The 22,155-nt window shown below is 42.3% G+C and overlaps 2 protein-coding genes across 3 annotated transcripts; both read right to left on the bottom strand.

Moving 5' to 3' along the window:
- Positions 1 to 59: 59 nt before the first annotated feature.
- ankrd13d (ankyrin repeat domain 13 family, member D) lies at positions 60 to 8,488 on the bottom strand. Its single transcript, XM_054598242.1, has 16 exons — positions 7,901 to 8,488; positions 7,679 to 7,814; positions 7,452 to 7,576; positions 7,190 to 7,235; positions 6,115 to 6,258; positions 5,769 to 5,958; positions 5,501 to 5,567; positions 4,972 to 5,053; positions 4,579 to 4,640; positions 4,335 to 4,465; positions 4,062 to 4,219; positions 3,635 to 3,748; positions 3,240 to 3,412; positions 3,045 to 3,124; positions 2,095 to 2,334; positions 60 to 1,086 (listed from the first exon to the last, which is right to left on the bottom strand). The coding sequence occupies exons 1-16, from the start codon at positions 7,982 to 7,984 to the stop codon at positions 1,023 to 1,025; spliced, it is 1,896 nt and encodes a 631-aa protein (XP_054454217.1). The 5' UTR covers positions 7,985 to 8,488; the 3' UTR covers positions 60 to 1,022.
- A 1,293-nt stretch (positions 8,489 to 9,781) lies between these two features.
- On the bottom strand, positions 9,782 to 21,952 carry kdm2ab (lysine (K)-specific demethylase 2Ab). 2 transcript variants are annotated; one of them, XM_054598241.1, is made up of 24 exons: positions 21,710 to 21,952; positions 21,259 to 21,299; positions 19,783 to 19,921; positions 19,484 to 19,562; positions 19,264 to 19,310; positions 18,591 to 18,769; positions 18,209 to 18,315; positions 17,952 to 18,045; positions 17,526 to 17,679; positions 17,315 to 17,430; positions 16,162 to 16,288; positions 15,766 to 16,043; positions 15,486 to 15,563; positions 15,049 to 15,309; positions 14,515 to 14,643; positions 14,299 to 14,379; positions 13,917 to 14,141; positions 13,443 to 13,472; positions 12,049 to 13,103; positions 11,367 to 11,530; positions 10,930 to 11,076; positions 10,570 to 10,785; positions 10,264 to 10,478; positions 9,782 to 9,974 (listed from the first exon to the last, which is right to left on the bottom strand). In XM_054598241.1, the coding sequence occupies exons 2-23, from the start codon at positions 21,292 to 21,294 to the stop codon at positions 10,297 to 10,299; spliced, it is 3,924 nt and encodes a 1,307-aa protein (XP_054454216.1). In that variant the 5' UTR covers positions 21,295 to 21,299; positions 21,710 to 21,952; the 3' UTR covers positions 9,782 to 9,974; positions 10,264 to 10,296. The 2 variants fall into 2 exon arrangements, with proteins under 2 accessions (XP_054454216.1, XP_054454214.1); XM_054598239.1 differs by having other exon boundaries at positions 9,782 to 10,478.
- Positions 21,953 to 22,155: the final 203 nt, after the last annotated feature.

Genomic DNA, 22,155 nt, shown 5'->3' with positions numbered 1-22,155 from the left:
TGGCCAAATGTACAAATAGGACAAAAAAGATGGGTGACATTCTGAATCTGGACCCCAAGCCGTTAGTTTGAGACCCCTTCCATTTGAATAGACACAATTTTTACATTGCAACAGTAGCCTATAACTTCAAAACAGAATATTAATGTATACTATAATTTTCGCGATGAAACATTTACATATCACTGTGACTGTTTAGTGGTGTAGTATGTAGCTTTTGTTTTTAAATGACGAGAGATAACCGCTTAATCATGACCCAGGTTAGAATAGATTAGAATATGATTAAACATCGGCTAACGATCATTTACATATTATACTATTAATGACACAAACAAAATTTATCAATTACGTGACTTGTTGTTTCATAGTTTGGAAGGTTATTATGTTATTATGTATAAAAACGAACATCATGTCATAATTCCATGTCAATTATTGAATCTATAGATTGTCCTCTTTTGATATGAAAGAATGATCCAACTGTAAAATTCAAAACTAAACATACACATAATCTTATGTTTGCTTCTCTCTTCAAAACCACTGAATAAAAAAAAAACATGATCCAGGATGATCATTATTCTTTATTTTTCACACATAGGAGTAAGCCAACAGAAATGTTTCAAATGTTATAATCATATTTTTTATAAGTTATTCCATTAAGATTGTATTTTCTTATTTTTCATAATTATCATGGAACATGATATAGGATTAAAGTTTAAGGTTCATTCATCACTCAATGAAGACAGCAAGACTGTGAAAAATATTCAATAAAAAAAGAAAAACAAAGACTCCCTCTATTTTGTCTCCTCTAACTGTTGTGTGTCAGAGTACCTCTTCTTATTCATCCCTCCCACCTCCCACTTCTTATATTCTGGTCCTTTACAATCTGTTGTAGCAGCCTTTGTGTGATAAAGACAAATAAAGTATCTGTAATAACTTAACATCTCAGGATTTAAAAAATAAAAACAGAATAAATTAAGAAGATTGTTCCCCAATGAAGAAACACCTCCATTGTTGTTGTTGTGACATTACTTCTCGGTGAGTGACAGCTGCAGGATCCTCTCCAGCTCATCCTCTTCCTCCTTCTGCTTCCTGTGACAAAAATAGGAAATAAAGCTCATCAGTCAGAACATGACAGCCCTGTAACTTTAAAATCATTACTATATCTTAACCCCACACTCTTTACCCAGACCATTACTTCAGGTAGTGGTGGGGAATTCATGTTTTATTTGCAGGTTCATTCATGCCTATTCTAAAAAAATAAACATTGCAGCTAACAGGTACTAGGTTCTATTACTGTAATAATGTCACACTTAGTATTTAGCTTCATAGTTGCTTGGCATTTGGAGAAGCAAAAGCCTTTGTTTCAGTGCATAATATAGGCTTCACTAAACAGACATGCAAGAACAGACATGCTAAATATCCTGGGTTACAGCAGGTACATAAATGGAGTATATATGGGGGAGAGGTCACTGTAAACAGCGTAATCTCAATGTCCATGCATTCAACCTTGGTCACAGATTAAAGCGGGCAAAACTATCCTTAAAATTTGAGGTGAAGTAGTCAGATTATTTTGTCAAGCAGCCGATAATTAGTCAGCCAAGGCTGAGTCAACAAAACTAATCCGAGTACTACTCCCACTACACAACCTCGTCTGAACCATATTTTTATTGTACCAGCTTGGTATTAAAAGGTGCACAACTAACAACATTGAACAGATGAAATGAAAATATTCCAACACCCACTGTGCCAAAAACTGTTTGAGATGTAAGAGCAGACTGCAGCCCTTCCTATGTGGGCTCCCTGTGTTGAAATTGGAGGGAGACAAAAAAAAAATGTATTCTAATTTTTCCATTTCTAAAGCCAGGCAGCAGGTGGTGCAGGTGTGTGGGTGTCCTTCCTCCGCATGCTCTGGCTTCGTCCCACCGCACAAAGACATGCAGGTCAGTTTGAGAATGACCGTCTGTCAACAAACACATTAGCCCTGGGATAGACTGGCGAGCTGTCCAGGGTGAAGGTGTACAGGGTCTACTTTGTCTGAGGCAAGCTAATGCGTGCCACATTGTTCACAACCATCTCTTTGTATTCCCCCCGCCTCACCTGTCCATCTCCTCCTGTTCCCGGCACGACATCTCCATGGCGATACGCAGCTGCTCGTCAAAGCTCGACTCCACACCGAAGTGTCCCGACAACCGCGGATCGGTCACTGTGCTGTAGGAGAGCGGGGAGTTGGCGGTGGGGGTGGGGTCAGACGGGGAGATGGCAGCAGGCTGGTTGGAGTCGGCCGTGTCTTCTTCCTCTCTGCTGGCCAGTGAGATGGACAGAGACTCCTGGATTGCCCTGAAAAAGAAAAAAATGAAGATATTAAGACTGAAGTGTTATTAAACAAAGACAGAAATCTTAACAGGGGCTTCATTACAGGATGTAAGGGAGATGTAAAGGAGTTGCTGTTCCCAGGAGAAGGTGAGGAAAAAAAGCTAATCACTGAACTCTATTTAGAGACATTTAATTAAATTACTTCACAAGCCAGAGGTTTCCCTGATTAAAAATGAATTATGAACGTGACGTAAGTTAAACAGCATGATGGTTCTACAGTAACAACTACAAATGTCCTTATTCAGCTCGACCCCCCCCCAAAAAAACAACACAAACACAAAATAATTCTTGCTGGGTTGAACTGAATTGAGTTAAAGTAAGCTGCCTGGGTGACAGTCTCAAGCTCTGATACATTTAGTAGATTCTTCATCCTTATTTTGAAAATCTTGGTTCATAAAGAAAATCTAGGGAAGAAAAAAATCAAAGAAATGACACAAAAAAAAATCAGATTTATTGGGTATCAGAAGTTTGGAGAAAAAAAAAACAAGATTTATGTACATCTCTGGTTTGTGTGCTTGACATTTTCAGTACTTACTAAATTCAAGGATGTCATAGTGCTTAAAAAATTACTTTTACATTCTTGTTAACAAGAGAGCTCACTTAGAGTCTTCTCACCAGTTTGAGCAGAATGAACCTGCCTTTAAAAGGACACAAGAGTCTGAAGGTCAGCTCACCTCTCCAGCTGAGAGTCTTCCTCGTACAGCGGAGACTGGGGCACCGGGCGGCTGTTGGTCAGGGCCTCCCAGATGGTCACCTAAAAAACGCATATATAGGTGTTAAACAACTGGCTTTAGACGTAAAAAGCAACTAATCAATTCCCACATTTGACGCGTAGCTCTGAGAATAATCAGGAGTTCTCTGACTCTGACCTGGTCACTCTCTGTGCCGGCGTCCAGCAGGCTCTGCTGGATGGCAAACTGCAGCAGGTTGTCATCCTCGTCCCTCATTGGCTCGCTGCGGCCTGGACCGAGGGTGGTGTAGTCTGCAGGGGGTTCAAACACCGAGGGGTCCACCTCACAGTGGAAGGGAGGTGGAGCTTGACCTGGGTGAAGACGAGTTAAAACATTATTGTACGTGCAAGTAAAAGGTTTGTCTTTTCAAGTAAATTACTCTCAAAACTTGCTTGATAATAAGTGCAATGTCCTTTGTGAAAAAAATAAATGACATACCGTATGGTAATTACTATTATAGTTAATTCTATGTTGTTAAAATGTACTAGGTATTAATTAAGCTTTTATTGAGTTCATAACAAGCTTATATTTACCAGCTTCGTCGGAGCACTCTGGTGTGTGAACCGTCACAGAGCTGACCGGCTCATCGCAGCCACACAGGTTACTGAACGTCACTCTGGCATTCAACACGTGAAACAGAGGAATCTCTGGAGGACAGACAGTGAGAGTTTTAAATGGCTTATTATTCCAGTAACACCAGTGGGCAGTGGGAATGAAAACACACAGTGAGAATCGTAAATGCCGAGGCGGGTGATGGCACGCACAAAAAGCCGTAACCACAGCTAGAAATTACTCCAGCATAAAGGTTTTAGTTCTTATTGTTGTCACTTAATCGAGCCACAGCTGAAGTACAGAACTACAGTGGGAGAGAATCGGCGTGTAGGCTTGTTCGATAAACACAAGATATCTATCTAGCTCCGAACAGGAAATGACTATCACTGTGTGAACTCTCATACTCACCTATCTTGACAGGGAAGCCTGGCGGCAGGCGCAGGGTGATGAAGTCACGCAGCTTGGCAAAGTGGGCGTTGGAGATGGCCATGAGGTCGATGATGGGTGTCACCTGCTCGGCCAGGGACAGAGGGTGACTCTCACTCAACCACAGTGTCGCCTTAAACCTTGAGAGGACGAGGAAAACAGACAGAGAGTTTTGAACGAACTTGTCCACGATGAAAGCTTTAAGTGCTGCTGCTTTTGGTGATGAACTTTCGTGTTCCCACGGCTGCATCCCACCTCTGGACTTTGCTCGAAAGCTCGACGGGACGTCCGATGTCCCGGCCGTTCAGGTTGAACTCCGGGTTGAAGTACTCCTCAGCTGTGATGTCTGTGGGGTTGTGAGGACTGGCACACTGGGCCACATTACTCTGTCAGAAAACCCAGAGGGAGTTATAAGTGACGGTGTTCATCAAAGAAAGCTGCAGGTGGTGTGGGTGGCGTGCATGTGGATGTGTTGCTCAGGTAATGTGGAGACTCTTACCCCATTGTGAGCTGTATGTTGTTCAGCAATCCCCAGGAAGGACTGCAGAGGAGTCTTTGAGCCTGAGTGGGAATAAAGTAGGAAGATCATCATCAATCTGCTCTATTTTCTGCTCCACAAAGAAGGCAAGGGAAACACCTGGAGCGAAAGTAGTATTATAAAACAAGGACGAGAACATATCTTTGTGCTAAATAGTCACCATGGAAAGTTTATAACTATTTTTTAACAACTTAATCTTTGAAATTTAGGCTCAGATTTATCCGTGGTTATTCTCTGGCCAAATGACACTCATTTTTAACTCAATGTTCCTTCCGCATTTCTTCACTTATAAGAGCAGAACAAGGACCTACTGTGTGGGTGTAGTTATGTATGTGCGTTTGTGTGTGTAATCACCTTTGCTCCTCGACTTATCCTGGTCTGATAAATGCTCTGTCCTCGACCGAGTCACCAGCTCAACATTGGTGGCGCTGTAAACCTGGACGCAAAGAATGACAAGTAAAGCTTCTGTGAACCCATTCGTTTGGGTCAGCATGTGTATTGATTAAGAGTCTCTCCAGGTCTATCTTTGATAACAAACATATTGTGACTGTATTTTGTCTGTATCTTTTCACACTACTTTCTTGTCTATGTCTCCCTTGTAAACAAAATCCCCCCCAAAAAACATCTGTATGTTCAAAAGCACCAAAACAATCTCCTATGCTTCCCTTTTATCATCCAGACACATTTTTTCTTGTATAAATCAATTTTTATCAAAAATGATTTAAAACTGTTTCTTATTTACCAATTGTTAGTATGATCAAATTAAAGAGTAATTGTTACTCTGCATCAATTGGCGTTCTGAAAACTTTTGAAAACTTCTTTCAAATTGTCTGAACTATGTGTTTCAGCCATAGTACACTAGATTTGCTCAGCGGTCACTTACCTTCGCTTCGTACCCGCTGACCACCTCACTCTTCTCAGAACGCCAGCCCCAGATTCCCGACTTGTTCCTAAACAAGGAAAGAGTTATAGTCTGGGCTCACGGCACAGACGTTATCAGTATTTGTTTATTGGTAATTGTGGAGACAAAATGTATAAATGTGTTCACATTATAGATGGCGAGGCAGATATCCACACTACATTAACAAATCAAGCGTGGTCTCGAAGAAAAGCTTCTAGTTTGTAGATCTACACGCAGCATCAATCATTACCGTTCAAAGGCAATGTTGCGTGTGTTGAGGTGCGTGGAGACGATGGGCGATGTGAGTCTCTGGGCTGTGTTCTCCTGCGATGGCTGCATGGCTGCCAGGAGGGAGGGCGCGTCACGGGGAGACAACACCAGTGGCTCTGTGTACACCACCTGCTTCTCATGGTCCACCTCCATCACCACAGCACCTTCATCTAAGAGGAGCACACAAAACACACATTTAGTTATTTCTAGTCATCCAGGGTGGGCTAAGTCAAGTTTACACAACAAAATCATCCATCCATCCATTAACCTCAGCTGTTCAGTTATTTGTATGAATGTGGTGCCGTTCAAGGAGCACACACACACACCTCCGCCCTTGAAGATATAGCTGCGTCGTCCTTTCAGCCAGGTCATGTGTTCGAAGCCCAGGAGGGTGGTGTCCACGCGGAGGCACGAGCCACTCTTCCACACTCGGTAGACGTCACTGGGACACACCTTGGACACCAAGGGCACTGAGACGAGGACGGAAGAAGAGGAGAAGCAGTTTAGAAACAAGAGGTTGGGGAAACAAAACAGGGAACGGGCGAATTAGAGTAAAGAGATGCAGATTTACTTGGACGGTTGCAATGTTTTCTGGAAATTTCCTAAATCTAGGTTGTTACTTTACTTTACTATACTTTCTTTATCAAAAGAAGTCAGTGATCGTATACTTTATTAAAAAAAAGAAATTACCATCACAAATTCTAAATTGTGCTGTGTGTATTGTGACTAACATCTAGTATATGTGTGTATGTATAAGTGTACCATGACAAATGTCTTGAATAATCAAAAGGCATTGCAGATGTGAATTTTAAGTATGGGAATTCTTCTTTAGTTTTCTTTTAGGAATTAGTGAGCTAGACTAATGATGTTTACATATAAATCAGACAACGCACAAGCAATTTAGTGACATCCCAGCTGTTACGGTCTTAAACGATCTTGAACTGAAATCCCAAGTTCTCTTTGTCTGAGACCGAGACAAGACGGAATATAAATGCTGTTGGTTCAAAGATGAGACCAAGACTTGAAACAAGCGGTCTTGAGACTAGTCTCTAGAACAAGATCGATCTCAAAGTACTACAACAAAGGATAATGATACTAAAGTTTTAAGATGAGAAATATAATTAACGGTTTATTTGATCATCTTCTGTTGATTAGAGAAGGCAAAGTAACCCAAACACAAGAAACCGTATATCATTATTGAGTAGTCCTGTTAAATACAGTACAGATAACCCTTTAGGAAGGGGATCAGTAATGTATAGTGGGTTACAGTTTGAAATTAACCTGCCTTGTCTTGAGTTTAGGCCAATGTTTCAAACTGACAGCTGCTGCTGGGGGGAGCTGTCCATTTAATGTGGTGCTGAAACTGACCTCTGTGAAAACACATTAAAGAAACCCACTCACCCCAACTGGTGAACTCCCACTTCATCTCCACATAAAAGTCCTGTGCCTGGAGGAGACAAAGACAACTTTTTTTTCGTACTTAGACAAAAGCAAAACTCCACATCATCTTCCATTTGTGTCACATGGTTCAGACAAGCGTGAGATGTGTGGACATGTTAGGAACATACAGTGGCCATCATGAAAAAGATTTGTTGGCCCGTGCAACAGGTTGAATCCAGGCTTATATTTTATGATCAAGTGGCCAACTGTGAAGCAAATGTACCTGTCTTAGTTTGCTGAGCAGCTCTGGGATGCCGGCCAATCTCTCAGTGGCCCGTTTGTAGTCTCTGTACTGAAGCACCAGCTGAACCAGCTCAGGGTCCCCGGTGCTCACCGCCTCCTGCAAGACTGAAACATACATCCACATAAAAAAAAAAACCCCAGCTAAGTGCCTCTTGTTCCCTCACCAGCCGTAGGGCGTGAAACTGGGCGCGACAGCGGAGCACTTACTGGTCCAGCCCTGTGAGTTATTGTGCGTCGTGTCTGCAGTGTGCCTGAGCAGCACCCGGGTCGACTCCAGGTGGCCCAGACACACAGCCAGCTCCAGCGGGGTGCGCCCTCTCGGATCCAGGCTCTCCATATCCTGCTGCAGAAACAAACAAACGAACAAACACAGGAGCAGCATCAGCGCAATGCAGTGCGACAAACACACCCATAAACCTCCACACTCACCTCTTTCTTCTGCAGCTCCAGGTCGAGCTCCAGGTACTGATTGCTCCACACCAGGGCGTGCAGAGGGAAGGCTTCAAGAGCCATGACAGGCTGCCGGGGGAGAAGCTGTGTGTGTGTGTAATGTGACTTCTGCAGACAACACAGAGGACGGATCAGCTGCTCACTTAACTAGCTGCAGAAAACGTGTTTCACTGGGAAACCCCCATCACTGAGCAAACACGTCCAGTAAGGTGACGATGGACAGCAAGAAAAGCGGAGTATTGTGTGTTCCTGTGGACATTAGTGGGCTGAGTCAGCTCGGCTAACTCAGCCCACTAAATGGATGTAGCTACCGGTGGCTAAGAGCTAACTGAGCTAACAGAGCTAACTGAGCTAATAACAACATCCCTCCCGGCTCCCGTTTTCCATGATTCACGAAGTATAACAACTACTTCATCCGGCCAGACATGCACCTCCAAAGGCCGTTCATTATCTGACCAGATAGATTATGCTCTTAAGTTAATAAATATATATCTATATCTATATCTATATCTATTTATATATCGGTGGCTGATGAAGCCAGCTAGCCTCCCCGCTGTGACTGCAGCCGCCCCCGCTCATCGGCCGGGTTGTCTGGTGTCAAAATAAAGCGGTCGGCCTTCATTCCAGTTTCACATCCGGGTCACTCGAGCGGAGGGCAGCCCACGTGTTGTAGGAGACAGCTGCTGCAGCCAATGGTCACTGAACCCGAGCACATCCGATGCGTGTATTTACAGCTGCTGCAGCGAGATTTATCCATCTATTTATCTATTTATTTATTTATATATTTATGCGTCGCTTTATTTCCAGGTTATGGAGAAAAGCTGGGTGGAGCTGCTGTTTGATCTGATCCGACAGTGCAATTAGTATTACGTTTAGTGCAATTGGTACTTTATGCATCTCTCCCACTTTCTGTGACATCACGACAGTTAATCATTGTTTATCTTTTTTTTTATTTTTCTTGAAAAATAACACAAATAACAGAGTGAAAAATGCTTCTGAAAATAATTACAATGCTACAGGACTCCCGTTTTGATAATCGAAAAGAGGAAAACACATTTACACAAAAGTATATCTTTATATACTTATATTCATTTGAAGGTATATGGCCAGGAGGGCGGTCGGGAAGGAGACCTTTGATACAGAACTACTAACACTCTCAAGGGAACAAAGAAAGGAGCAACCCCAACCCCCAAAACAAAATGTTACATCTCTACATTGAATTGGACAAGGTAATGGAACTCAGTGAAAAGTAGATGCTTACATTTGTCATCCATGAAAAGAAGAAAGTGTATCAAAGAGGGGTGGGGAGCAATTTAATCTAGAATATTAACATTTTTTGCTCTAAATGTTGTCTCTGTACAAAAACAAAGCAATAAGAGTTTGGAAATAATAGCACCTGAAGTCTAACGGTTGTTTGAAAATGCACCATTTATCTGACACCTGACACCTGGCTTACCCCGAACACTTCATGCAACCTGCCCTTTGCTGGGGTGAGGTGTTGTTGCTTTATCGATTGCCTTCTCACGCTGTTATTTTACCCTTTTATACAACCACATCTACTCAATGTCCATGTACACTTATCAAGTATACCACTAGACTACTGTTGCATCCAAATACCTTATTAAGCTGAACATACAACTGGTAAACACAGGCCATTCCACTCCCTCACTTTATAAGTCATCAAGTCAAAGACCTGTCACCTTTAGTTGTCTTCAAAAAATAAATCTCAGCGCATAGTTGTTGTGCACAAAGCAGACGTCAAACTTTTAAACATGGGCTCTGTTGAATCTGACAAAAAATAACCCTCTATTCATAGCACCCAAAAGCAGCTGATAGTAAATGAGTTAAAATGAGAAATCACAAGATAAATAAGACTTTATGGGAATCAGCCAAACATAACAATGCAGTTACAACCCGAAGATGAAACTCAGAAGTCTGACTCAAGGAAGAAGTTTGTGAGTCAAGATTGCCGTCAGTCCAAAGAGTTGAGCACTTGGTTATCCAAAGGAAGTGCAGTCAAATAACAGAATTGATTGACCATGTTCTCCAACTTCTGCCAAAAAAAAAGAAGACATTTTGCTTTTCCCCCATTCCACATTAATTCCCAAAAGAACTGAAAAAAAGAAAAATGAGTCTCCTTTTACTGTAAACGGAAAAATGTACATTATGTTATAAAAAGAAATATTGTTTCAGCTGTGACAACCCCTTTCACCAACACCAGTTACGTGAGTAAGCACTCCCAGTTTAGACACCACCCCTCCTTTAACGTGGTACAGGTGCATGTGGACTTCCCTCCCTGTCTGTGTCCTTTGTGTTACACAGATTCACTGTTGCCTTCGCACCTCAAATATCCTCTGCAGTCAGGAGGCAGATGCTTAGGAAATCCTCTGGATCAGTTTTTCATCTGACAGGCAGTAGAGCGTGTTGACTGACAGCTCGGAGATGAAGGCCTCACAGGCCTTGCGGGAGACACCTTTACAGCCTCGCAGGTCGAGCAGTGAGATGCAAGAGAGGCGGCGGAGATACTTGAGACTAGTGTCAGTCAGTTTACTGCAACCTGGGAAAGAAAGAAATACTCAGATACATCAATACTACTGAAATAAAACGAATGCAATGGTGTGCCTGCTCATTCCTTCTACATCTCTCACCTCCCAGGTTGAGTTCTGTGAGCGTGTTTCGTGTGGACGAGCCCACTGCAGTCAGCAGGTTGATGGAGTTGTCTGTGAGGCTGTTGCAGTGGGAGAGGTCCAGTTTTGTTAAATGGGGCATGTGGCGGATCACCAGGCGCAGAGTGGAGTCGCTGATGTCCAGGCCTGCTAGTCGCAAACACTGCATGGTCCGGAAATGACTGCGATTGTCACAACCTGGAACAGACAAGTTTTTGGGAAGGAAGAGAATAAAAAAAAGAGTCTAATGAGGAAAAAAAGAAGTATAATGACAAGAAAGACAAGGGGTATTAAGTACGGAAACATAAGATGCAAGAGTTTCTGAGGCTCCTCCTTACTCACCTGGAGGTGTGACTAGATCCCTGATCTGAGAGTCCTTGACGCCGTCTGCATACCGCAGGTCCAGAGAACGGAGGAGAGGGCAACCAGAGGAGCAGAGAGCTGAAATAGTTAACCAGGAACAACCTGCCACCATCAGATCCTTCAGCCCTGCAAAATCAAAAAGGGAGATTTAAATTTAGTGTTTAATGTGTATAGGTAGAGCACACAACTGTTTGGTGGATAAACGACTAATTCAGAATCCATTTGTAAACCCAGGGATTTATAAAACTCACATAAATAAATCTCTACTTTTAAATTGCATCGTCGTGTCATTTACTTAGGTTATTCTTTTGTTTCATATTTAAATACATATATATTGACCAAATTAGAATTCAATACATATTTTGTGAAGGAGAGAGAGAGTGTGAGTGTGTGGGTGTGTGTGTGTGTTTACGTACCAGGCAGGCGGCCAACAAGCCAGTTGAGCTGTTTTTTAGAGATGTTGGTCCAAGACAGATCCAGCGTGACCGGCTGTCTCTTTATGATGCCTTTAAGGGCCTGAGGAGTAACGGTGCGTTTGATGCTCAGATCAATCCGTGCCCAAAGCCGCTTGTCTAAACACCTACGAACAAGCACACACTGATGAGGAACACATCCATTCATAGTTGTCTATTTGCAGAGCGATATGACCTACTGACTCTACACACTTATTTACATGGATAAACACTATGTCCCTATTGAGCCATAGTGTTCCATTTGCAATAGAAATATATAAAAAATTAGGGATGGGGTTTGATAGCGTTTTATAAAATTTCAATCCACTCAATTCCAAATCCTTTTGAGTCCCTTTCAACATCTGCAAGAAACCAAAAGGCAAAAGTAACTCCAATTCAAAGACGACTGATCAACTTTTGTTGATGGCGAAGGCAGAAACACAAGTTCAGAATCTGAACCCGAAACTGAAACGAGATGAGGATGACAAGCCTGCTACCTCTACTATAGGTTTCCATTGTCCTTTGCTCATAAAGAAAGCGTGAGATAAAGGGTTTGATGAAAGTTTTGTTAGAATCGGAGCTTAATGAATACTGGTATTTTTAAAAAACCTATCCCTAAAAAAACATATCCGCAGGGAGATCTTACCATTTGTACCAGTTCTTGCAGACGGCCATGCAGACGCAGAGATCTGCTCGACTCAAGTACCGGAAGACGGATACCCACACCTCCCTCTCACAGCCTGGTCCGCTGCCACTGTTCTCCCTGTCTGCCTCGCTCCCTCCCTCCTGCAGGGCGGACAGAGGGACGCGGAGGTGGGGAAGCTCAGAGGTTGAAGAAGAGGAGGCGCCATTGCTGATTTTAGCTGGCCTGCTCAGCCTCCTTTTTTTGGAGTCCTCCAGCCTCTCTGGGTGGGAGGTGCGAGTGTCTGTGTGTTTACTACGAGTGTGAGGAGGTGTGTGCTTAGTGGAGTGTTGATCGGGACAGGGGACATGGTTTCTAATGGGGGGTCTGACGAGGACTCTGGCCTGGTTCTGTATTGTGGAAGTGGCAGTTTGAGGGGCGATCGCTTCTAATTTGGGCACAATTGCTGACGGGTCCTGTTTGGCTCTGGTTGGCTTTTGGAGTGTCACTTTAAGAAACGAGCCATCTTTGCTCCTTGTGTCACTGTCCTGATCCATCTCGTCCTCATCATCCTCCTCTGCACAGTTTTGGTTGGCCACCTCGCTCGCTTCCTCCTCTCTTTCTTTGGCTGCCCGTCCTCCTCGCCTCGACTGCGGCTGGTTCTCTTTATCCAGTCCCCTCCCACTGTTCTGCCCTCTCTCCTCTTCCTCGTCGTCGCTGCTGCTGCTGCTGCTGCTGCTGTTGGTGGTGCTGCTGCTGCTGCTGCTGCTGTCCTCGCTCTCCTCCTCCAACTTTTCGTGGCTTCCACCACCTCTGATTCCTCTTCCTGCTCCTCCTCCCCGCAGCCTCACCCCTCTCCCCCTCCCTCTGCGGGGCTCCCCCTTGGGCTCCAGAACCAGTCCGAGGGAAGACTGCTGTTGGAAAGACCCAGTCACTCCTGGAGAGCTGTGGTAAGAGGAGCCACTCGCCCAGCTGGAGCCCTGGCCTCTGCCCTGAGATAGTCTGCTGGTTGGAGAGCGCAGCCCAGACAATACCCCGGAGCGCAGCAGCCTGGGAGAACGCTCTAGAGACGACTGTTTCTGTTGGAAGGGACAAAAAGGATGGAAAATGAAAAAATATACTGCAGGCTCCCAACAGTGCTACAAGATGCCCTGAGCAGTATTGTGTATTTTTAAGAATATCCTTACTTATAACACCTTAAAACCTATTTTCAGAAGTCATGAAAAAAGTTTCACAACAGCAGACACATCTCAGCTACAATGATATTTAAATTACACAGCATTACTTTAACATCATCTTAATTGAAATGCATCTTTGACAAACCAAATTGTTTGGATGATACTACCTCCTTGATTAATACTACATATGCATTATTGTATTCAATTGCAATACGGAGAATGACAGAAATAAGTGCTTACCGTTAGGAGTTTGCTGCGCTCTAGTTTTATCTGCAATAAACAGAATATGGGTCAGGGGATGAGATAAAGAAGAGAAAAAAAAAAAAAAAAACTCAGCCAGTTTCAGGGTGACTGCAAGATTCATCATTACGACACTTTTTAAAGATCTTTTTAGATTCTTTAAAATCTTCAGTGACTGAAATCAATCCAAAATCCACATCAAAAGAGAAAAACTTAGGGCTCTCCATGTTTATTTCCTACTTTTCCAGCTGATTTTAAGGGCATCAAAGTCTTTCAGGCTTCTGAAACTGAAAGTAAACTTTAAGCACTAGAGTATCGCTAGTCAAAGAAATGTAAATATTTATTGGAAATGCATACATGCTGAATTATCCGTATGCTTTGAATCAACACATTTACCCAATGAAGCAGAAACATTTTTCACTACTTGCTTTTGATCATTAAAACATTGGAAAAATACATCTAAATCCATTTTACCCTCCTCCTAAGTCTGAGCTCCAGTGCATTTGCTCTTTTGCGGTTCTGTTGATGCTGCAGTAGAAGTTTCTGAGATGGTGGTGGTGCTGTGGATCGGGATGAGGATCTGCTAGGTTTCCCTTGTCTAACTCCTTCACCTACACCAATGCCTTCCCTGTAGGCAAGTTTGGACGGCGGCAAAGAGGTCGAGCCCTCCGACTCTCCACTTTCCTCATCGCTGGAAGACTGATGTGGGAAGAGATGGTTGGTGGGGTTGAAGAAGAGAGGGTGTCATTTTTAATCATCAACCATATGGCAAATGGTGGAATATTGATAAAGTGTTTTAGAGATTGAATGAACTGAGAACAAAGAGAAAGACAGAGGCGAGTGAGAGGATGTGTACCTCCAAGTCTTTGCCTTGGTAACATTTGGGGCATTCCCAGCAGCTGGGCAAATCTTTATTGATCTTCCCTTCACCCGGTTCCTGAAACAGCAAACAGTTAAAAGTTTGACAATTACACATTTTTACAACAATTACCAAATCTAGGCCTACACATGCAGTTTTAAAGGCAGCAAAACAAACCACACAATAATTAGATAATGTATGCAAGTTTATTACCTTAATGCATTGATGATGGACGATCTGGGAGCAGACAGAGCACTCCATGAGTGAGTAAGTGCTCGGATTTGATTCATCCAATTCCCCTTCTCCACATATGGCACATCGCGCTGTGTTCGGTAAGGCAGGCTGGAGGAAGAAATAATCGTTATTTACACTAGAGTTAAACTAATGTGGAAATTCTAATCTGATGGTGATATTCACATTATTGTGAATCACAATTCTCAAAACCAATATATTATATATACCTAGAAGTCACTGAAGTATTGCTAATTTTCTACCATAGTTTTGATATTCTTTGTTTGTCCAAGCAGAGGGCTAAGCAAAACAATACAAATTACAATGGTAATCTTGATTATTCTCTGACAATCTCCGTTTTAAAATGAAGAGTTGGGGAGCTGTAAAATAATCTCACTCGACAATACGAGTTACTGGACCAACACTTTCTCCTAGTGTTCAATGTGCCTACAAGGACAGATGGGCAGCATTGTTTGGTTCCACACATACAAAGACAATGATGTGTATGAGACTCACCATTAGACACCGTCTCATGATGCAGCCCTTCTTCATGCGTCCCGGGCCACCAAACTTCCTCATGTCGTGGCAGTACTGGCAGGTGCCACACTCCTTCCTGCAGCAGGCGCCACAGCGCTTACACCTGACCCGTCTGCGCCTCAGGGCAGAGATGGAGGACCGTTTGGTGGGCCTCTGACCCAGAGGCTTGTGGAGGGTGGGGCCCAAGCGAGGACGGTAAATGACAGGGGGAGGGGGAGTGGGGGGCTGGTACCACGACGGCTGTATAAAGGACATTAGAAGAAAAGGAAAAGCCCGGTTAGAGCTGTGTATAGTTTGAGGACTTGCTTGATGAGCCTGAATCAAGTTCTTAATAATATATAATACATTTTTACTTATAATATAAAAAATAATATATATTTTAAAAAAAAAAAAAAAAAAAAAAAATCTCTACTCACCCTTTCGGGCCATTTGACAATGGGCTCTCCAGTGTAGGACAACTTGGGGTTATCATTGGAATGCCCTTTCAGAAGAGTCTAGACAAGTGGAGAAGAGAAAAGAAGAAAAAAAAAAATAACATTATATAAATATATATATATATATATATATATATATATATATATATATATATATATATATATATATATATGGACTTCTACCATGGCACAGAACCCTAAAAGCAGTAGTAGCCAGTGTGAGTTCATTGGGAGATGAAATGCAAAAGAAACTTAGGCCCACCTTCATGTCTTGGAGCAGAGCTGCAGCATTCATGATGCCTTCAGGGACACACTTTTTCTGGTCTGGCAGCTCCTCCAGCTTCCCTAAGAGGTTCCACAGTCCCTCCACCTCAAAGGGAGTCAACATGTGCTGAGGTGTCGTAACTTCAGCTGTCTCTTTTTCTTCTTTAACTTCTACTTCCTTGATTATGGTCTCCTTGATTTCAGTGTCACTGTCAACTCCATTAGAGGTGTCATTCTTGGTGGGATCATTGGTTTCAAGGTCAGCCTGTGTCAGTCCTGGAAAAGGTGCAAAGATGATATTCACCACAGTGACGGATTAGTTTATAAGTCTGTGTAAAGAAACAACAAATAAAATTGAGGAGAGTAATGTTTTATTGTGTTCGTCTTTCCTCACCTATGCCTAGGGAGTATTTCTGGAACTCAGGAGTGAGGTGGGAGATGTTAGTTTGACAGTAGAGGTATCTCTCCAGGACGTACCAGCACATCTCAAAGTAGAACGGGTAACGGAACTTTGCTGGCACCTAGAGGTGGAGGACACAAATAGGAAACATTGAGAAATGTGGTAAATACTTTTTGCATCTTCAAGTTTTGTCCAATATCACAGGGAGAAAATTAAATGTATTCTATGTTGCTTGAAGTGAATTGCTTAATACATAAAGCACACATTTTCTGTTTCTTTAAACTGCTCTAAAGCAGCTGAAGCATTTGTTACAACTTTGTTGTGGTTTGCACTTCTGGTTAGGAGTTGGGGGAAATATGATGTGGATGCAGAGGCTAGAGTCCGGATGCACCTGTTTGCTTTCCTTAGCCCAGCTGATTGTCTGATTAATGACTGCGTTTGACAACACAACCAACCTGTGTAAAAGCACAGGTTTTTTCCCCAGATGAAATATTTGCGTCGTCCCCCATAGGACTTTGATATTTGCTGGAATGTCTGATTTGTGTTAGTGCATAAGTCTAACCTAAGTGTCTAATTTTAGTGTCTAACTTAAGTGTTGTTGCACCAAAGGAGGACATTTAGACTCATAATATGACGACTCAGAATTAATTGGTCCGATACTCAGTTACAACAACCAATCAAACCTTATTTGTTGGATTCGGAATAAAGCATGACATGATAGATCCACAATAAAAACGGTTCCCATGCGAGTGTCATTCTCAAAATTCGGTGTTTTCACTATCACTTAAATTATTTCCCACCCAATTACTTTACAACCGCAGTCACAGTTACGTACTCGAAAGATTTCTACTCAGTGAGATATACAGATGTTAAATTGGCATTGTTCTCAGATTGATACTCTATGGGCAGATACTGTGAGTTTCTGTGTTCCCAAATTGGTATATTAGAGAAATAGAAATCGGTGCATCACTAGCTTCACGGGTGTTCAAAATTCCTAACATTAAAGTCATGGTGTTGAGAAAGGTTTCTGTCAACAGTGTTTTTCTATTATGAGTTTTTTTCCACAGTAAAAGAATCTGCATCAACACAAAATCTGAAGCAATCATTAATGTGAGTCAAGAGGACAGTTAAATATCAACATGCTCACCCTTGTGCGATCCTCAATGCTGTAGATGTTGAGCTGCATGGGGATGTTAAAACTGTGGAGGAAATTTCCCCCAAACACCAACGTGTCCTCTGGTGTGTAAACGGCATGGATCCACCCTACAACATACAAGACACAGGATGCTGAAGATATGCCGTGGTCAGGCATGTGTGTAATAGGGCTGCGTGTCCCTGCCTTATTATTAGGTACATACCTGACGGGATTATGAAGGTGTTGCCTTGCTTGAGCTCTATCCTCTGACAGTCATAACACTTGTCCCCCAAGAAGATGTCCCCTTGTTTTCCTGATAAAACCCAGTTCTCATACAACTCCAGGTTCTGTGGTGTGGGTGGAATCAGCCAGAACACCTGCAGGGATCACGGGTGAAAGGTCATGTTGATGGTCTGAGGTCAACAAATACATAAAGATGCAGCCATGGCACTAAGATTTATTTGCAGGACGTTAAGAGAAAGTTGAAAAGCAATAAGGAGTGTTAGTCCAAGTTCACATTTAGTTGTATTCTAATAGCATGAGTGAAAATAATGGCTGTCCCTCATAACTAAAAGTTCTCAAAGGGTCACTACAGGCAGCCAAAACTTCTAAATCAAGGATTCTTGTGTGGCGTGACACCCAGACTGACCTTTCCTCCTCGCAGGATGTGGTACCACACTGAAGTGCCTCCAAAGTCAATGTGGAAATCGGTGAAGCAGCCCTGCACACTCATGAGACAGTACCTACGAGAAGTGAAGGAAGGACGTAAAACACAATGAGGATTTTAGATTTAAAAAAAATGATAAAGGCACTAAGAGACTTTGTATTGAATAGATGTGATCAGTATTGTATCTTATCTATAGCATAGCAAATGTTATACGTTTCTGAGGGCTCTGGAAAACTCACTTCTGTACTTTGGGATAATGCATTTCTATGATGGCATTAGTAGAGTCTCTCTGTCTCTCTTTAAGATGGCGGGGCCACATGTTGTCCACCCAGTCAATAAGGTCCACCTGGACAATTGAGAGAGGAAAAATACATATATTTAAAAATGTTACTTCCAAGTGTTACTTCCCTGGGGCCAAGCCGGAGCTCAATAGCCATCAAAGTAGCCGACATATTATCAGAATAACTAACACATCTACCACAACTGCCTGAAGGGTCATTTTCTGAGTACTCAATTTTTGTGACTTACAGATCTTAATAAGAGTTACAAAATGACATTATCAATGTCAAAAATGTGAGTTGTTGTGAAAGCCTGAAAAAGTAAAATTGTGTGCATTCTCACTGAAGCCGGTCGTTTGACCAGATTCTCCAGCCTGGTGTGGCTGAACTCCAGGCTGATGACGTTGTAAAGTTTTTCTCTTTCAGATGGCGGCGTTTCATAGTAGCGTCTCCACTGAGCCATCGACATCTCAATTCCTTTCTGGGTGTTCACGTCCATCACGTCTACAATGCGTCGACTTCCTGTAAGAGAATTGAAAGTGGTTCAAGTACTGTGACCATTGCAATTAAATCCCAGTAGTCTTAAAATATACACAATACTCAGTGGCATTGTGTGATAGACCCACTATTTGATATAAAAATGCTCAGCACCTATAGCCTGAACAATATTGGGTATTGGAGGTCGATATTGATATTTGGGGGTTTTAAAATAATCCAAATTGTTTTTAAATGAACAATCAACTTATTATATATTTTTTATAGATAAATACTGAGATGCAGACTAAGCAGGACATTTAAATGTAGCAAGACCTAGTTTAGCGGTGCCTTCCAGTTTTTCTTGTTACTTATCGGCCGGAATGTATGTATGTATGTATGTATGTATGTATGTATGTATGTATGTATGTATGTATGTATGTATGTATGTATATAATAAGGTAATATTGTTCTATAAGACTAGCATTTCCTGTACAAAAGTAAAGCCATTTGCACTGAAAGGGTATAAAACAGGAACTTACCAACAAACAACTTGACGTCACTCACACTGAAATCAGGGTCCGGCATTCTGCAAGAGAGAGGCCAGTCCATGTCATTTATTTTTATTCTCCAGACAAAAACAGGTTCATTGGCATTTGCTTTGAAATTATTTGAAACTAAGCTATAACATATCTCTGAATGACATTCAAATAAAATGTTTATGTTAACAAAAATAAAAAAGAGTGAAAGAATGTGACGTACTGTATGCCAAGGCCATCAGCTGTGTCAAAGATAATGGGATCCCTGAGACCTTCCCTCTGGATGTACTCAAATGTGAAATCTAGAAAAGAGACAAACACAGTGACACAGTCAATCACTAAAAAACAAATACTGTCATAACTAATCCAAAGTTATGACAACAACACTTAAATTAGATTATATGAACTTGCAGATACACTTATATCCGACCAACACAGTCTTGAAAATGTGCAGTATCTAACATGTTAGTTGCCATTACAGGGCATCAGATATGTTCTTCTGGATTTGTTCAAACCCCTCACCTTTACCCTTCATGTGTTTGACCAAGTCAGACTTAAACCTGACACACTGCAACTTCTCGTCCAGGTCGAACATCCGTTTCCCTTCGATTTCATCATCTGAGATTCCATCGTCCTGGTAGCGGCGACGCGTCCCTGTACGCTAAGGGCAGAAGGCAATTTCTGTTAACCTCTCGGTCAAGCACGAAAAATATGATTTGATGTGAGCAAAAGAAACAGGACAGGATGAGAGGGCTGGAACGACTGGCAGTGAGAATTATGCGATGTCTTATGGTACAAAAGATGTTTCAGTGCCATGACAAAGCTGTGACAAAGTTAACAGACTGACTGATGTCAAGATCAAATTAAACCATGAAAGCAGAACTAATACCAAAATACCAAGAAACTGTTGCCACATTGCTAATGTATTTTTCTAATGTTCTTACTGGAGTCTAATTGCTAAGATATGAGGTGACACCCAAGGGAGCTGTCCCTTATATCTCAGTGCTAATAAGGGACTCAAATGTGTTATAAAACACGATAAAAATCACAATAAATCAATCTAAGCAGATCAGTCAGCCAGATACCAAGTAAATTCATGTGAGAGCCTAACAATGCAGCATCACAATAGCTGGGGTTAATCTTCCACACACTGCCCCCTCCTTTTCCCCCCGTCCTGCCATTCACCCTATGCAGCACTGCTTGGCTAGACAGATGGATAAGCACAACACCCCCGCTCTGAGATCGCCCCACCCCCATACCACAAATGTGGTATTATCTAAAGTCTGATACTCCTGAGCACTGCACAATAGCTATTACTTTGCAACTGAAAACAATGTAATACCATGATAGAAAACCTATTAGATTGTTTTCATATATAGTCATAAAAATGACAAAAGGAATAAATTAATTACAATTAAGCAACAATGTATTGGGTGCTTTTATTAAATGGTGGTGTCTTCCACAAATAGGCCTAGACAAAGCTTTCTTAAAGTAATATCAACAGAGGCCTTATTACACATATATATATATATATATATATACATATTTAGAAATGTGTCTTTTCATCACACCAACCACTAGTATTAATAATATATATCTGAGTACACACTGGGGAGTAGTAAAGCTCTGATTAAACAACTTAACAATCAGGGGATAAGATTGTAAGGAGGTGAATCAAGGTCAAAGCACAAATACTGTGAGGTTAGACAGTGAACTTGACCTCCTCTTGAACCCAGACTCTTTACACACACACAGGTTCATTGCCATTATTAAGGTTGCACTCAAAACAGAAAGAAACAATGTAATTCCAACAAAAAGGGGTCCATTACAACCAACTATACTATGATTGTGGTTTACTGGGGTGCTTTGTGTGTTCTTAAAGGGGGATAACATCACACACACACCTTGGATGAAAAACACCAAACATCAAAACACTGTAAGGGCTAAACATGAAGCCACTGTTCCGGGAAGCAGCTGGGTGAAGTTCACCATACTCACCAGGCGTTTGCTGTACCGTGTGTGAGGGTCCTCCATGATCTCTACAAGACACACAAAGTACGTTAGATCACACTGACGTCACACCCAGCTGTGGTTGAAATGTTTCAGTGTGTTTTTAACATTCAGTCGGACAGACACACACACACCTCTCTCTCTCTCTCTCTCTCAGTGCAGCATAAGCTAGGTAGCCTCTGCTAACGTTAGCAAACACTGTCGACACAACACAAAACATTCACGTTCAAGAAGAAGACACGTCCCGACAGGAGCTGCTACCTTTAAACAACAATACCCCCCACGAGTGTGTCCACGTGGTGGTGGTATTTAACTAGCTGGAGTGGTCGGCTAACGTAAACTAGCTCAGTTGACAATCCCTTTCTTAAGTCGTCGGCTAGCGGTGATGCTAGTTAGCATGCTAGCTGTCGTTAGCCTCGGGACGCTTCTTTATCTTTACCTCCGAGTGTTAACTCCTTCAGCCGGAGTGGTGAAAGTAATGTGTCCCGGCTAGAGCGTCTGGTGTCCCTGGGTAAAGTTCCTCCCCATGTTGTGTGATAACAGCTGTGTTTATTATTGTGCGATAAAGTTAGAGCGATTCGACGCTCCGAGCCGCCATTTTCAGCTGGTGAGAAAACACACACACACACACACACACACACACACACGAACCAGGAAAGAAGAGCTCAGGCCCCGCCCCCTTTTTGACATCGCCGCTCCCATTGGACAGAGCGTGTGCCTTTTAAACCAGATTAGAACGTGTTAATAGAAGAGTGTGCTGGATTTGTTTCCCCCGGTTTGACTGTGTATTCACTATAAACATGAGCATGAAAGCTGCATTTTAGGATTGAAATAACGGAGCAAAAAACTAAAGTAAATACTGTGAAATACTAAAAACGACATTAA

The sequence above is a fragment of the Anoplopoma fimbria genome, chromosome 4 (genome assembly GCF_027596085.1).
Source record: "Anoplopoma fimbria isolate UVic2021 breed Golden Eagle Sablefish chromosome 4, Afim_UVic_2022, whole genome shotgun sequence".
NCBI classification, from domain to species: Eukaryota; Metazoa; Chordata; class Actinopteri; order Perciformes; family Anoplopomatidae; genus Anoplopoma; species Anoplopoma fimbria.
This window is presented reverse-complemented; position numbering and strand designations above follow the sequence as displayed.

Coding starts and splice junctions, on each gene's coding strand:
- ankrd13d (XM_054598242.1), bottom strand. CDS start 7,984: ATGGCTCTTGAAGCCTTCCCTCTGCACGCCCTGGTGTGGAGCAATCAG. Junction 7,236..7,451: donor TGCTCAGCAAACTAAGACAG/GTACATTTGCTT, acceptor TGTCTCCTCCAG/GCACAGGACTTTTATGTGGA. Junction 4,641..4,971: donor GGATAAGTCGAGGAGCAAAG/GTGATTACACAC, acceptor ATTCCCACTCAG/GCTCAAAGACTCCTCTGCAG.
- kdm2ab (XM_054598239.1), bottom strand. CDS start 21,294: ATGGAGGACCCTCACACACGGTACAGCAAACGCCTG. Junction 19,563..19,782: donor CAAACACATGAAGGGTAAAG/GTGAGGGGTTTG, acceptor TCTCTTTTCTAG/ATTTCACATTTGAGTACATC. Junction 18,770..19,263: donor TGACGTCAAGTTGTTTGTTG/GTAAGTTCCTGT, acceptor ATTCTCTTACAG/GAAGTCGACGCATTGTAGAC.